Here is a 13,455-nt window from a genome sequence, read left to right on the forward strand (position 1 = left end):
CAGTTTTTTTAAGGATATATATATTTATATTTTTTGTGACATTATCCACAATTTTTAGGTGCACACCTGGTTTTTCATAACGGACACATTTTTTTGGTTTTGATTATATTTTTTCACCACATTTTTTACACGGACTAACCTCATTTTTTACACGGTTTTTATGTGGATCAATCACATTTCTCTGGACTTAATATTGGACTAATTTGGATACTTCAGTAGAACATTTTGCATCATATATTATTGTTTGGACTCTTATTTTGGACTTTTGTAACACTAGTTTATTTAGGGCATGTTTTGCACAAGTGAGGTTTCATTCAGGGAATCTTCATAGATTTTACCGTACATAGGGTATGTAAAAATGTATTTAATATACTAGTTATCTGATTATCCCATAACATAGTTTTGTATAGGAACTGGTTTATATGGGTGATTTCACTTGAAGTACCTGTCAGCATTTTTCAAATTCTAGTTCATATATTGCTACCCACCCACTGCTAATCAATATAAGTTTGGCAAAACCAATTGTATTTCACAGATCGTAAGAGGATCTCTAATGGTTTTTATCGATTGTTAACTTATTGCGGAAGGTTTTTATACATTGGGATATGTACATATGATTGTTTATTTAGGATTTATCAATAAATTGTATTTTTTAAAATTTTAAACTCTACCTTTTTTAGTTTATCGTTTTTCCAACCCCATTTGATATACCTATTGACTCCACCTTTAGCTGGAAATCCCCATTTGGGGAGTTTTAGCGCTCCTCCTTAGCATTTGTTTGATTCCTTATTTGAGATCTGGTTGAGAGATCTTGCACATTGGGAAGGAGCTTGTGTGGTAGCATCTGTGGCGCTGGTGATATCCTCTCTACTTTGGAAGCATAGTAGTCTCCCACTTACTGTAATGCATATAAGGGAAATCTCTCTTATGTAACCCCAGAATAATCTCTGTGAGCAGTTACTAGATAAGTACACGGTACAAATATGCCAGGTATAGTGGGGAATAAGCGCTGATACATGATGCAGTATGCATACTGTAAACTAAGGGTTAGCTCAAGGGTTCACTGTTGATGCATTACTACACAAATAGGGGTTCTTAGTGTATATGTGCGGTAAATTACTGGATTATACTGTAATAGTAATATATTACAGGCGTTCCATGTCCTAAAATATGTGCCTTATCAGAATAAAATCACTAGCAACATTGTATTGCTAGAGACATGATTGTTGCATACATTATCAGGCAAAGGTAACATTGGGCTTTTGTTAGTATACCGGTGGTTAGTACCAGGTTTGCAAACCAGCACAATTATGATCTTAAATATGGGAGATTGAGCTCAGAATTACCACAATTGAACATGAATCACTATAATGTAAAGTGATATATATAGGCGAATATAATTCCACAGCTTAAATCTATATATCCATATAAGGATTGGGAGCATAGTGCCAACCTCCCGTTTTTATACAGGGCATATAAGGTGAACACAAGATCAAGGTACCCGCTCTTATACAGTTCTTGTGTAACTGCACAATATGTGGATATGCCAAGTGTAATAAGGACATTGAGTGCTGATGCGTTATGTGGTACACATGAGCTGAGAGTTAGCTCATAAATTAAGTATGGATACGTAACCACATAAACCAGCAACCATTGTTTAAACTTGTGGGAGATAAATGCAGTATGTTATTATAGTAGTAATGTATTGCAGGCATCCCAAACCCTACAAGCCCAGAAAGGTAGTCTATGTTCAGTATCAGTGACGGTATAGGTAGACCATTAAGCAATCAAAATTAATGAGATCGCGCTACTCGTGCCTCCAGGACCCTAACCTAAAACACAGGAGTTCCCTAGACTCCTCACCAAAGCCCTAACATGTTTCGCCGCTTATCGGCTTTGTCAAAGGGTCAATCTATGGGGAAATACGTGAACGCACACACAATAATTTTGTTAGTTTTTTTTTACATATTGGGGCAGCTTGTCAATCTATGGGGAAATACGTGAACGCACACACAATAATTTTGTTAGTTTTTTTTTACATATTGGGGTAGCTCGTGTACGAAAACAGTTTACTTTCAACTCATAATATGAGCGCAACCCGGCGACCGCAAAAAAACTTACTTCTACCACAGTAAACGCTCGAGCAGGAGTGTTAAATAGAGCTCCACTTGTAATCTGGCCCAATATCAGCAGAAGAATAATAGCACTATTGATTTAACTTGAGCAGTGTTAGTGCTCAATAGTCCTATTAGTTTTACAATCTCTGTGTTCTAGGAAAAAAATGTAATGGAGCAAGCACAAGATAATATGACTTGAAAATATTACTTTACATTAAGCACAAACATAGTACAATATAGTGTTTAAGAAAAATAAATCAGTTACCTTGAATTTATTGACAAGTGTCTTTGGCTTCACCTTAATAAACATTTCATATTTTCCTAGGTTGCGCTTCAACAGTTCTTCATAGACCAATTCAAATGTCACTTTGCTCTCTGATGCCACATTGACTGACACCGTAAATTTCTCTGTCTTCCTACCAGAGGCCCTAGAAACAGAATATGGTGCATGAATCCCACCACCACTAGGCAATACATCAGAATTACATAAATATTTTAAGAACCATTTAACTGTCCTAATAGCACATAGTATAAAAACAGTTAGTAAATGTAATCCATAATGTTTTTAGAAAATCTAATTAGAACAACGGTATTGAAGTTAAAGTAATTGCTCTTGTGTTAAATTTTAGTAAAAATATTGTAGTCTATGTAAAATATTAGCCAGCTATGAGTATGGTGCACTGCCGAAACGTGTAAGCTGTGTTATTGAGGATCTTGGTTATTTAATTTGCTGCTATATGATTTTATAAAATATGGAATACAATTTTGAAGTTTTAATCGCTATTGCTCCTCCTTTGTTCTTTTTTCCTACAATATGTAAAATATTAGGCAGATAGAAAGCCTCTGTAAAAGGAATACAGTATATAATTGGATCTTCTATTCTGTAATTTTTTTAAATAGCAAGAAGGTTGTGTATCTCTCTATTTTAACTTAACATAAAATTTACATTTTTATCATTCTCTCAACTTGTTGTCTTCAGTTTTGTGAATCACAAGGCAAGATCTATCCAGATAATGTCTTCTACAATATTTTACTGATAGGTCTACTGATTTATTTCTCTTGAATCTTAACTGGTGGTGCAGACTTGATACCGCTATTGAATGTTCTCTATTGTCTAAGATATTGTCTATATATATAATATATATTGTCTAAATAGCTATTACATTAGTTGTTTTTCAGTATTTTTTTTAATTTATTTTTCCTGCCAGAAAGTTATTTTTTTATCATATGTGTTTTTAAAGATACAGTCAAGTCCAAAAGAAACTTTCATGATAAAATAGGGCATGTCATTTTAAACAACAATTCACTTTTATCACCAATTTTGCTTTGTTCTCTTGGTATTCTTAGTTTTTCACCACTAGATTGCATTAGTTCATGTGATTCATATAGATAACAGTGAGCTCATGCATGTGAAGTTACCTAGGAGTGAGCACTGATTAGCTAAAATGCAAGTCTGTCAAAAGAACTGAAATAAGGGGGCAGTATGCAGAGGCATAGATACACGGTAATTACAGAGGTAAAACGTGTATTATTATAACTGTGTTGGTTATGCAAAACTGGGGAATGGATAATAAAGGGATTATATATCTTTTTAAACAACACAAATTCTGGTGTTGACTGTCCCTTTAAGTTGTCTTAGGCTAGCTGTCCCTTTAAGTTGTCTTAGGCTAGGAGTGGGTATGGGGGACATAGGTTAGGATACATTGTAGGTTAGGGGATTGTGTGTTAGGGTGCTCAGCAAGTGGTGTGAGGTACAATTAGTGGTTAATAGTAGAAGTTTTCTTTGCATTGAGGTTGTGCCTTTTAATGGTTAATAGAGATTAGGGTTTTTAGCTGTGGGATGTTATGCAGTAGGGGTATAGCAAAACATGTTCTTATGATCTTTATTGAGGTTAAATAAAGATAGGTTTGTTTGTGAACTCTACACTGCCCATTTCTCAGAAACACCCAATTTTCAGTTGTAAGTTTCAAATAAATGTGCAAATTAAATATTGAAGCTTGCAACCTTTTTTTATATGCACAATTAAGTTTCTGTGTCCCGTTATGTTCTGCAAAAAAACAAACAAAAAAAACAGATTGGAATACAGCTTGAATGACATTAGCTTTTTCCTGATCAGTTAAAAAATAGTAAGATATGATCCAAATAGCTTAATAGAAGTATTATTTTAGATGAAACTTTAAAAAAAAAAAAAAATTATTTACAGCATTTTTGGCTAAAGATTTGCGGTATGGTGCGGTACGGCTTTACCACTAAAAAATTGGCCATTGCGCGTGGAATGGCAGGTCTCCCGTATTACAAGTCGCGGTGGTATAGCTAAACATCAAGCATTTTAGCCTGTAAAACAACGATTGATTCTGCACTCAAAAAATGACGTTTGAGTGCAGGATTTCCATAGCGCATTATTACAGGTTGTGCGGTCTGGCTAAAATGCTTGCGCTATAGATTATACCGCCATGATCCATACCACAATCTGAGATCAGTAGTTATGGATTTTGCGAAACAAAAATGTTTCACTAAACTCTTAACTAAAATGTTACAAAGTACACTAACACCCATAAACTACCTATTAACCCCTAAACCGCCACTCTCCTGCATCGCAAATACTATATAAAACCTATTAACCCCACCCACATAACTAACACTATATAAAGCTATTAACCCCTAAACTGCCGGCCCCCCACATCGCAACAAACTAAATTAAACTATTAACCCCTAAAGTGAACACCTACCTAATCTTTAAATAAATAAAAACTTACCTGTGAAATAAAACAAAGTAACCTAACATTACTATTTTAAAACAATAAAATTAACAAAAAATAAAAGAAACATAAATTACAAATTTAAAAAATCCTAACACTACGAAAAAAAATTAAAAAATTACATTACAAAAATTTTTTCTAAAATTGCGAAAAATAAAAAACTCTAAGATTACAAAAAATAATTAACAAAATTATCCAAAATAATAACAATTAAACCTAATCTAATACCCCTATAAAAACAAAAAAGCCCCCCAAAATAAAAACACCCCCTAATCTAACAATAAACTACCAATAGCCCTTTAAAGGGCCTTTTGTAGGGTCCCCCCTAAAAGTAAAACCCCCCAAAATAAAAAACCTTAGTCTAAAAAAAAAACTAAACTACTCATTGCCCCTAAAGGTTTGTATGTGCATTGCCCTTAAAATGCAATTCAGCTCTTTTGTGCCCAAAGCCCTAATCTAAAAAAAAAAAAAAAAAAAAAACCTAACACTAACCCATCTTCATCCAGGTGGAAAGAGGTCTTCATCCAGGAGGCGACATCTTCATCCATCGCGGGGGCATCTCCTATCTTCATCCCGGTGGCGCGGAGCTGTGGAGGTGCGGAGCATCGTCGCCGGCGGTGCGGACATCCAGCATGGAGGATCCTCTCCATACGATCACCACCGTACACTGAAGCTTGAATGCAAGGTACCCATTTAAAAATTGGGTACCTTGCATTCCTATTGGCTGACATTTTCAAATCCACTTATAAGTGAAGCAAAACAAAATTCCTAAAATTCTACATTAAGATCTATTTGTATTTATACGAGTAAATCTTGTGATAAGCAGTTCAGATGAAAAAGAAGCAACACTATTGCACATGTTCAGATATTTGAAGTATTCAATAAAAAAAGAAAGTACACAGCATAAATATTTTATTCTCATCTATATACTATGTGCTAAGCAAATAGTGACAAAAACCTTTATTGGCAGAAAATGGTTACCCATCATACAAATTATGCTATGATTGATGTTATTATGCTCTGCAGCAATCAATGATCTTATAGACCTATTTCTTTATAGAGACAACTAAAAGTAATTGTACTAATGCTTCTCTCTAACACAACAAAATGTTTTTATCTATTCAAAACCAATGTGTAGGAAATGCTCTTATGCATTGGATTAAATAACTTAATCACAATAACATGAACCTGTGACCTCCCCCAATTGAGTTAAACCTAACCAATGCTGCACCAATGTCTTCCATCCAGTGTACCTTCTAAGGTCATATTGTGTGCAACGTAGCAGTAAAACGGTTAATCGGGGAACCGCACTTTGCAGTTAGCCGACAGCACAATTCAGTGCAATTAACATGAGCAGTGACACTGACCTGAGTCTTTCATTGTAAATGTGTTACCCAATAACCCTCCTTTATCCTCCTTTAAACTTCTGTTATCCTGTATGATTTCCACACACCACATACATCTATTTTACACCCCACCATGAAAAACAGCCAATCTACATGATTGTCTCACAGGTAAACCCACAATCTACATAATAACATCTTCTATTGCAAATCCAACTAAGTCTAACTCTTGCCATGAGTCCCCCATTATCCTACATGGTCCCACCACCACAAACACTCTCTCTAAATATACATTTATGTAAATACCCAATAACAATCTAAAGCCTAACAAAAATAAAAATAACTAAAAATCTTAGTGACTTTTTTATTGTAATCTGGTGAATTCATTCTTTACCTCTTCTAGACAGCAGCAACAGTTTTTTTTTTTTTATAGAGTATTACTCTTTTATTAAAAATAACCAAAAAAACTGATACATTAATCAGGTTAACCAATTAGTTCTGTAGATGAGCTGGCTCATTGTGAAAGCTCATAGTTATTCATATTAATAATTTGTAAGTGAGCCTAACAATCTTTATTCCTGGTAAACCTGATTCAAAAATATGTATTAGAATTTTTTTTTTTTAAATAGATTAACATCTGATGATGAAAATGAAGAAGAAGAGGATCTGTGGCTACTGGTCAGAAAAGGCAAAGAAATAAAGATTCTTCAATCGGACATATTGATAAGGGGACTTTATAGGAAGGGTTAGATTTAGCGATAAGTACTTGCAATGAAAGAAGGTTATGATGAAGAGAGGACTTAACCAGGAGGTGGGTAAGGTTTGTGGGTGTTTACAGTGGGTAAATTGCATAGGGGATGATATTTGTACACAGGGAATCTTTTGAGTGTTGGTGGAATTGCATTAGAACAGTATCATATTTAGGGTTTATTATGCTGTTTCAGGGTTACAGATTAAAATGATTGTGTTGGTTACATTTTGTAACACAATAGTAGACTAATATTTTAGGCCTTCTTCAGTCCTTTATGAAAAATGTTTCACAGATGTCCTATTGGCAGGCTATAAACAGGAAAAAATATGTACTTTTGGACCAAAAGTATGAGTGTGTGTTTCACCTTTGGAACAATATGTTAAGAACTCTTCTACTTTAAACTGGTCAATATAAGAGAATGCTGAAAATACATACAATACATAGCAATAATAATCTAAACTATTATACTTTTTTAAATATTCACCCATTGTCATAAAAGTGGTTAATCTTACTTGACAAGTCCAGCTGTCTGTCCGCGTGATACGGCTTTTTGATACTGTTGTTTAGCAGCTTCCTTTTCCTTAATTACTCCTTCATATGTTACGCCATCAATTGTCCTGTATTACATAGACACATGAAACACATTATGTGGTTTTCTAATGCAATATTACCAAAATGAATAATCTAAGTCCATTCTTCTTAGCACTTTCCATACTTTCATAATAACATTAGTGGTAATATCTAGAGGTTATTTTTTAGTTACATTTTAACAAGGTACAGAGTTTTAATTACTCGAGCTTTATTTACTGCTTCTTTTTTAGTTATATTGGTTGAGCTAGAAGCAGAAACAGAGGAATAGGTGGCTGAAAATGTATAACACTTCTAGATGATTGCGTACAAGTATAAAAATAAGGTAGGGACAGACCAGTGCCTCTTCCTATAAAAAATGCTAACTCCCACATAAGACTCATAAAGAGTCTCTTCTTCTTCGATAATACATCATGACTTAATACTATTATGTGCTGAGAGAGAAGCACAGTTTCAGCACTGCTTTTGTCACACTACATTTGTAGTGTAATTTTCACATTAGATATGTGATAACCAGATGGTCATACTTATTTTAAAGTGAAGGTCAATTTTGATGAATTAGTGCCCGGTTTTTAATAATCCTATTAAAAACAAGGGCACTTTAATTCATCAAAATTGACATTTCACTCGTTTTCTTCAAAAATTTACCTTTTAATCCTGGCAACCGCTCCAGCACTTCCTCCGTCCGGTTGCAAGCCGTCTTTTCAGGTCCAAAATGACGAATCCCGCTTCCTCCAATCACAGCTTTTGCATCAGGCCAAGATTCCCCCGGGTGGGGGAGCCGTGATTGGAAGAAGCCGGATTCGTCATTTCTGATGTCTGCAGAGGCTTCCGACAGCCGGGGGAATCGCTGGAGCGGCTGCCAGGATTAAAAGGTACGTTTTTGAAGAAAACAAGTGAAATGTCAATTTTGATTAATTAAAGTTCTCTTGTTTTTAATAGGATTATTAAAAACCGGGCACTAATTCATCAAAATTCACATTCACTTTAAAGATGAGATTCTTTTCTTTCTGTTAAAAAATGTCTTGTCATGTAAGAAGGACAGTTCTCACTCTACATAACCAATCAGTCTCTAGACATATGTTTAAATAATTATCTTACGTTGCTTGAAGGCACCTATAATGATTGTGTTTTTCTTCATATTATAATTAAATGATAGTTTCAACTCACTATATGATAAATCACATTTTCAACATATGAAAAATAAACCTTCTTGCATAATGTTATCCTCCACTGCATAAACACATACAAGATAAAACGACTTACATGCTGAAGTTTGTGATGAAAGCTGTTTTGGGCAGATCCACATCAAAGAATATTTCTTGTGATTTGTTGGCTCGATTAACAGCTCTGCTTGTAATAACATTGTGTGCAAAGCGAGATGTCACTTTACTGTCAATATTTACACTGTAGATCTCTATTTTACCACCAGGCTGGAAGACATAAGAGAGGTTCAAAAACAAGTCTATGTTGTTTTTATAATATACATTTAAAATACATTTTTTAACAAATTACAATGATTTAGCCATAAAGTGCACATTTAAAATATTAAGGGCTAGATTATAAGTGGTGTCCTAAATATTTTTTTAATTTGCACACAAAAACTGCTGAACTGAAGATTTTTACTTGGTCGGTTTGTTTGTATGCGAGTGAAACCCAATGGGTTAACTTCTTCTCCACATAAATTTGAAAGAAATGGTATACACCAATTTTCATATAACTGCATGTAATAGACACTACTATTAAGAAGAATATGCACAGATACTGATCTAAAAATCCAGTATAAAACCTTTTAAAAACTTACTTAGAAGCTCCCAGTTTAGCACTGCTGATGAGGTAGCCTGGGACCCCCACTGAAAGGGGCTGGGTAAACAAAAAGAGCAGACACTCCCCACCTCCCCCCTTTCCTGCATATGAAAACACAGACAACATAAACAGGAGCCAGCATTAGTTAGTAAACATATGTATACATCTGGCACTGTGGGGCTTGGTTAGGAGTCTGAAAATATATATACACTACCGGTCAAGTTTTAGAACACATACATTTTTTCAGTTTTTATTGAACTTCACGTTTAAATGCCTCAATGTACTCTGAAAATAAAGCATAGAACAAATAAACAATTGGACATAAAAATGTAATCATGGAATAATTTTCTTTAAACATATGTACTCTAAATTTTTGACTCATCAAAGTAGCCACCTTTTGCAGATATTACAGCCGAACACACTTGTGGCATTTTTTTCTACAATGGAAATCAAATATTTTTCGAAAAGTTCTTCCCAACACTGTTGCAGAAGTTCCCGCAAATGTGTTGCACTTGTAGATTGCTTTGCTTTTACCCTTCTATCCATTTCCTCCCAAACCAGCTTGATGGGGTTTAAGTCAGGAGACTGTGCTGGCCATTCCATGATTTGAAGCCTTGTTCTTTTCTTCTAAGGTAGTTCTGACACAGCCTGGAGGTATGTTTAAGGTCATATCTTGTTGTAGAATGAACCCCTGACCAACCCTCAACCGGAGGGTACTGCATTGCGCTGCAAAATGCTGTGGTAGTAGTTTTGGTTCAGGATGCAACTGTGCAAGTTGTCAACTCTGGATCTAGCAAAAGAGCCCCAGACTATCACACTTCCTCCTTCATGTTTGACAGTTGGTTTCACACACCAAGGAACCATCCTTTCTCCTACTCGAGGGCTTATAAAAACCCTGCGTGATGAACCAAAGATCTAAAATTTTGATTCATCGGTCCATACGACCTTCTTCCAGTCTTCAGTAGTCCACTGGCAGTGCTTCATGGCCCAGGCAAGCCTCTTTTTCTTATATTTCCATCTTAGCAATTACTTTTTTACTACACTTGACCTGTGAAACCTGCAGCTCAAAGTCTTCTCTTAACAGTTGAAACTGAGACTTGATTACTTCGATCTGTGTTAAGCTGTGCTTGAAGCTGTTTTCCTGTGAGTCGCCTGTCACGCAAGCTGTTTACGCTCAGAAATGTTTCTTCTGATCCTGTTGTGGTTTTGGGTCTGCCAGACCTCCTCTTGTCAGAGGTACAGAGGAAACTGTGCTCACTGACACCTTGGCTTTCTTTGCAATTTTCTCTAAAGAAAAGACCTACACTTTTAAGGGTTATAATGGTCTGTCTGTCTTCCTTTGTTATTTGCCTTTTTCTCACCATTTAGAGAGCAACATACTACATTCCTGCAGTACAATACTGTCCAAATATTTCTTAACAGGGTGTAGTAACACAGTCTGTTCCAACACTGCTTTTATAAATTTAGAGGGCTTGTAAGTAATCAACAAAATTTGGGACACCTTTAGGAATTGTTAGCATAAACTTTCAAGGCTTAATTTACTTACATTACTGCTGAACATTTGTCATTTGTTAACCCATTACTTTTTCCCTTAAAAATACCTTCTTTTTTTTTAAACTCTGCAATGCACATTATTTTTCGGTTTTTGTTAACATAAACTTTTTTCACCTCTTGCAGTTTACCACTTACCTTTGTACCATTTCAGGTTATTCACTGTACTTGAACTGCTTAAATTTCAATATAAACTGGAAAATGGGGATGTTTTAATACTTTTTTTTTTTTTAATAAGGTTTTTATTGAGAAATTACAATAACAACAAATAAACGCAACAAATCTGTGAGTCAATCTTATCACAAAAATACAAAAGTCAACAATACATCTGGAAACTTTGAATGAAACCTCACTTTTAGTAATATGGGACCTTACTAAACATTTAATTGTCAATAGACTCGGTTAGGTGAGGTGAAAGAGAACATACTAATAATATTTCCATTAATCTAAATATAATCTTCATCTAGATGTTGCTTTTCTGAAAAGGTGAAATATAATGATGCGTAATAAAACATGGCAAAATGAATAAAACCTAAACTATGAGAATATAGTTACGTATAGGTCTTTCATAATTTGTATATATAGTAGGCCAGAAATGATCCTCTCCGAGCCATAGAAATAGTAAAATAGAGTATCTATTCAGTTATTGGTAAGGCCAGGGCGGAGTTAGTTTTATAGATTTAAGGGGGGAGGGAGTGCAGCGGGCGAGAGCCGCTCAAAATGGAATAGGGGGGGGGATGGAGGGCGGAGGGCGGAGCCAGTTAGCAAATCAGGATGGTGGTTACTATTATTGGGTCTCTAAGTTTTCAAAAACACTGCTAGTAAAGTTACTCTCTATTAATACCTTGGGGAAATTGAATTAGGGTATCAATGGCAAAGTTCTCTATCTCTCCGGCACAATAGTATTGATTCAGGTTCCTTATAATGTAATAACCAGATACATTGGCTCAGTATAAGAGCCAACTATTGAGAGAAGGCCATATAAAACCGATAGACTAGTGCTGAGTAATACGTATGTGCCATAAGTGTTAGATGTCTAGAGGAGGCTACATGAAACACAGCCACACTAGTGCGGTGAAGTATATATACACCCTGAGAGCTACATACCTAGAGGAGAAAACATAGCGCATAAGCCTACTAGCATAGTATACATATGAATCAAAAGCTAACTGTCTAAATGGGATAATATATAACATGGACAAATCAGTAGGATGTAGTGTATATATGTGATGAGAGTTAACCCTCTAGAGGAGGTAATGTAAAACACAAAAGCACTAGTGTGGTGTAATATACGTGTGCCATGAAAGTTAAATATCCAGAGGAGGAGAGATAAAGCACAGACAACCAAATGCGGTGCAATATACATATGTTATAAGAGCTAAATTGCTAGAGGAGGTAATATAAAACGGAAACCCACTAGCGTAGTATAATATAGACATGTCATGAGGCCTAAGTATCTAAAGAAATCCTCAGTTAACCTCCTCCTGCCTCTGCGTAAGTAATTAAGTAAGTATGTTTCCCTGTTATAGATAATATGGATACTGTGATATCCAATGACATCGTGTTGCAGGGTCCAGCCTAAAAACAACACGTTAGTAGAGTCAGCTTCACAGTAGTTGAGTTGGTATTTTATGTTGATGATCTAGGGAGCCCAGTGATTTAGAGAACAAGTAATATCTTATTAGATATCTCTAGAATAGTTATATATGATTTGTTGAAACATGCTAGAGAAACCAAATATTTTACAGAGTTACATATAGCTAAAGTAATATACAACGAGTGAACTTTAACAAGGGACATGCTGCCCAGCTACAGGGATATTATTACATAATAAGCTGTGTGTATAATGGGAGAAATTGGTGTAGCTGTAAACCAACATTAGTGTAACACTAAGCAGCATATCTCCAGCGAAAGTGGGGAGACATAGAACCCAACAATGATAGGTCTCCTAAGGTAGTAACATATATCTACAGCTCTGTGTCTAGTAGAAACAAGTAAGACCCTTATATTAGACACTAAAATCCGATTCATGGGATTTAGAGAGTACAAATATCACCTCAGGGCTAAGAACATATTGGATCATCCGTATATAGGTTACACTGTTCAGAATGTGGCAGTCTTTATAAGTTCTGTCAGCAATGAGCCATCTGTTGTAGAGACTTAGGGTTCATGGTGTCCGGACTGCCTTTAATCAACTATGGTAAGAAAAATAAAAAATAAAATAAAAGTAGTGACTGACAACTGAAATAAAATCTTTGTATCCTCAATGTGATAAACAGAATGTTCAGCTGAATGTGAATACTTAATAGACTCCTCCGGCCATGCACACCCCTGCAGCAGTCCCGCACAATGGAAGACAAGTAGCGTGTAGAGAGAAAGGAACAGTCAGATGTTTAAGTTAACGGCTACCAACCATGACTTATAATACATTTTCTTAAATAAATGTGCTCATTCTATGTCATCAACAGTTATGTTTTCATAAACGGCTGAGTAATCATTATATTAAGCCTCAAGTCTCCACTGCTGCTTCTGTACAATA

At 35.3% G+C, this 13,455-nt stretch overlaps 1 protein-coding gene across 1 annotated transcript in view; it reads right to left on the minus strand.

Annotated features, from left to right (window-relative positions):
• The window catches only part of LOC128660591 (inter-alpha-trypsin inhibitor heavy chain H3), a 372,698-nt gene that overhangs the window by 331,498 nt on the left and 27,745 nt on the right, over positions 1-13,455 (minus strand). Inside the window, exons 3-5 of the mRNA XM_053714518.1 lie at positions 8,826-8,992; positions 7,484-7,588; positions 2,383-2,545 (exon numbers count right to left, since the gene is read on the minus strand). Coding sequence (XP_053570493.1) covers positions 2,383-2,545; positions 7,484-7,588; positions 8,826-8,992 — 435 coding nt within the window. The remainder of the gene's footprint in view (positions 1-2,382; positions 2,546-7,483; positions 7,589-8,825; positions 8,993-13,455) is intronic.

The sequence above is a fragment of the Bombina bombina genome, chromosome 5 (genome assembly GCF_027579735.1).
Source record: "Bombina bombina isolate aBomBom1 chromosome 5, aBomBom1.pri, whole genome shotgun sequence".
Classification (NCBI taxonomy): domain Eukaryota; kingdom Metazoa; phylum Chordata; class Amphibia; order Anura; family Bombinatoridae; genus Bombina; species Bombina bombina.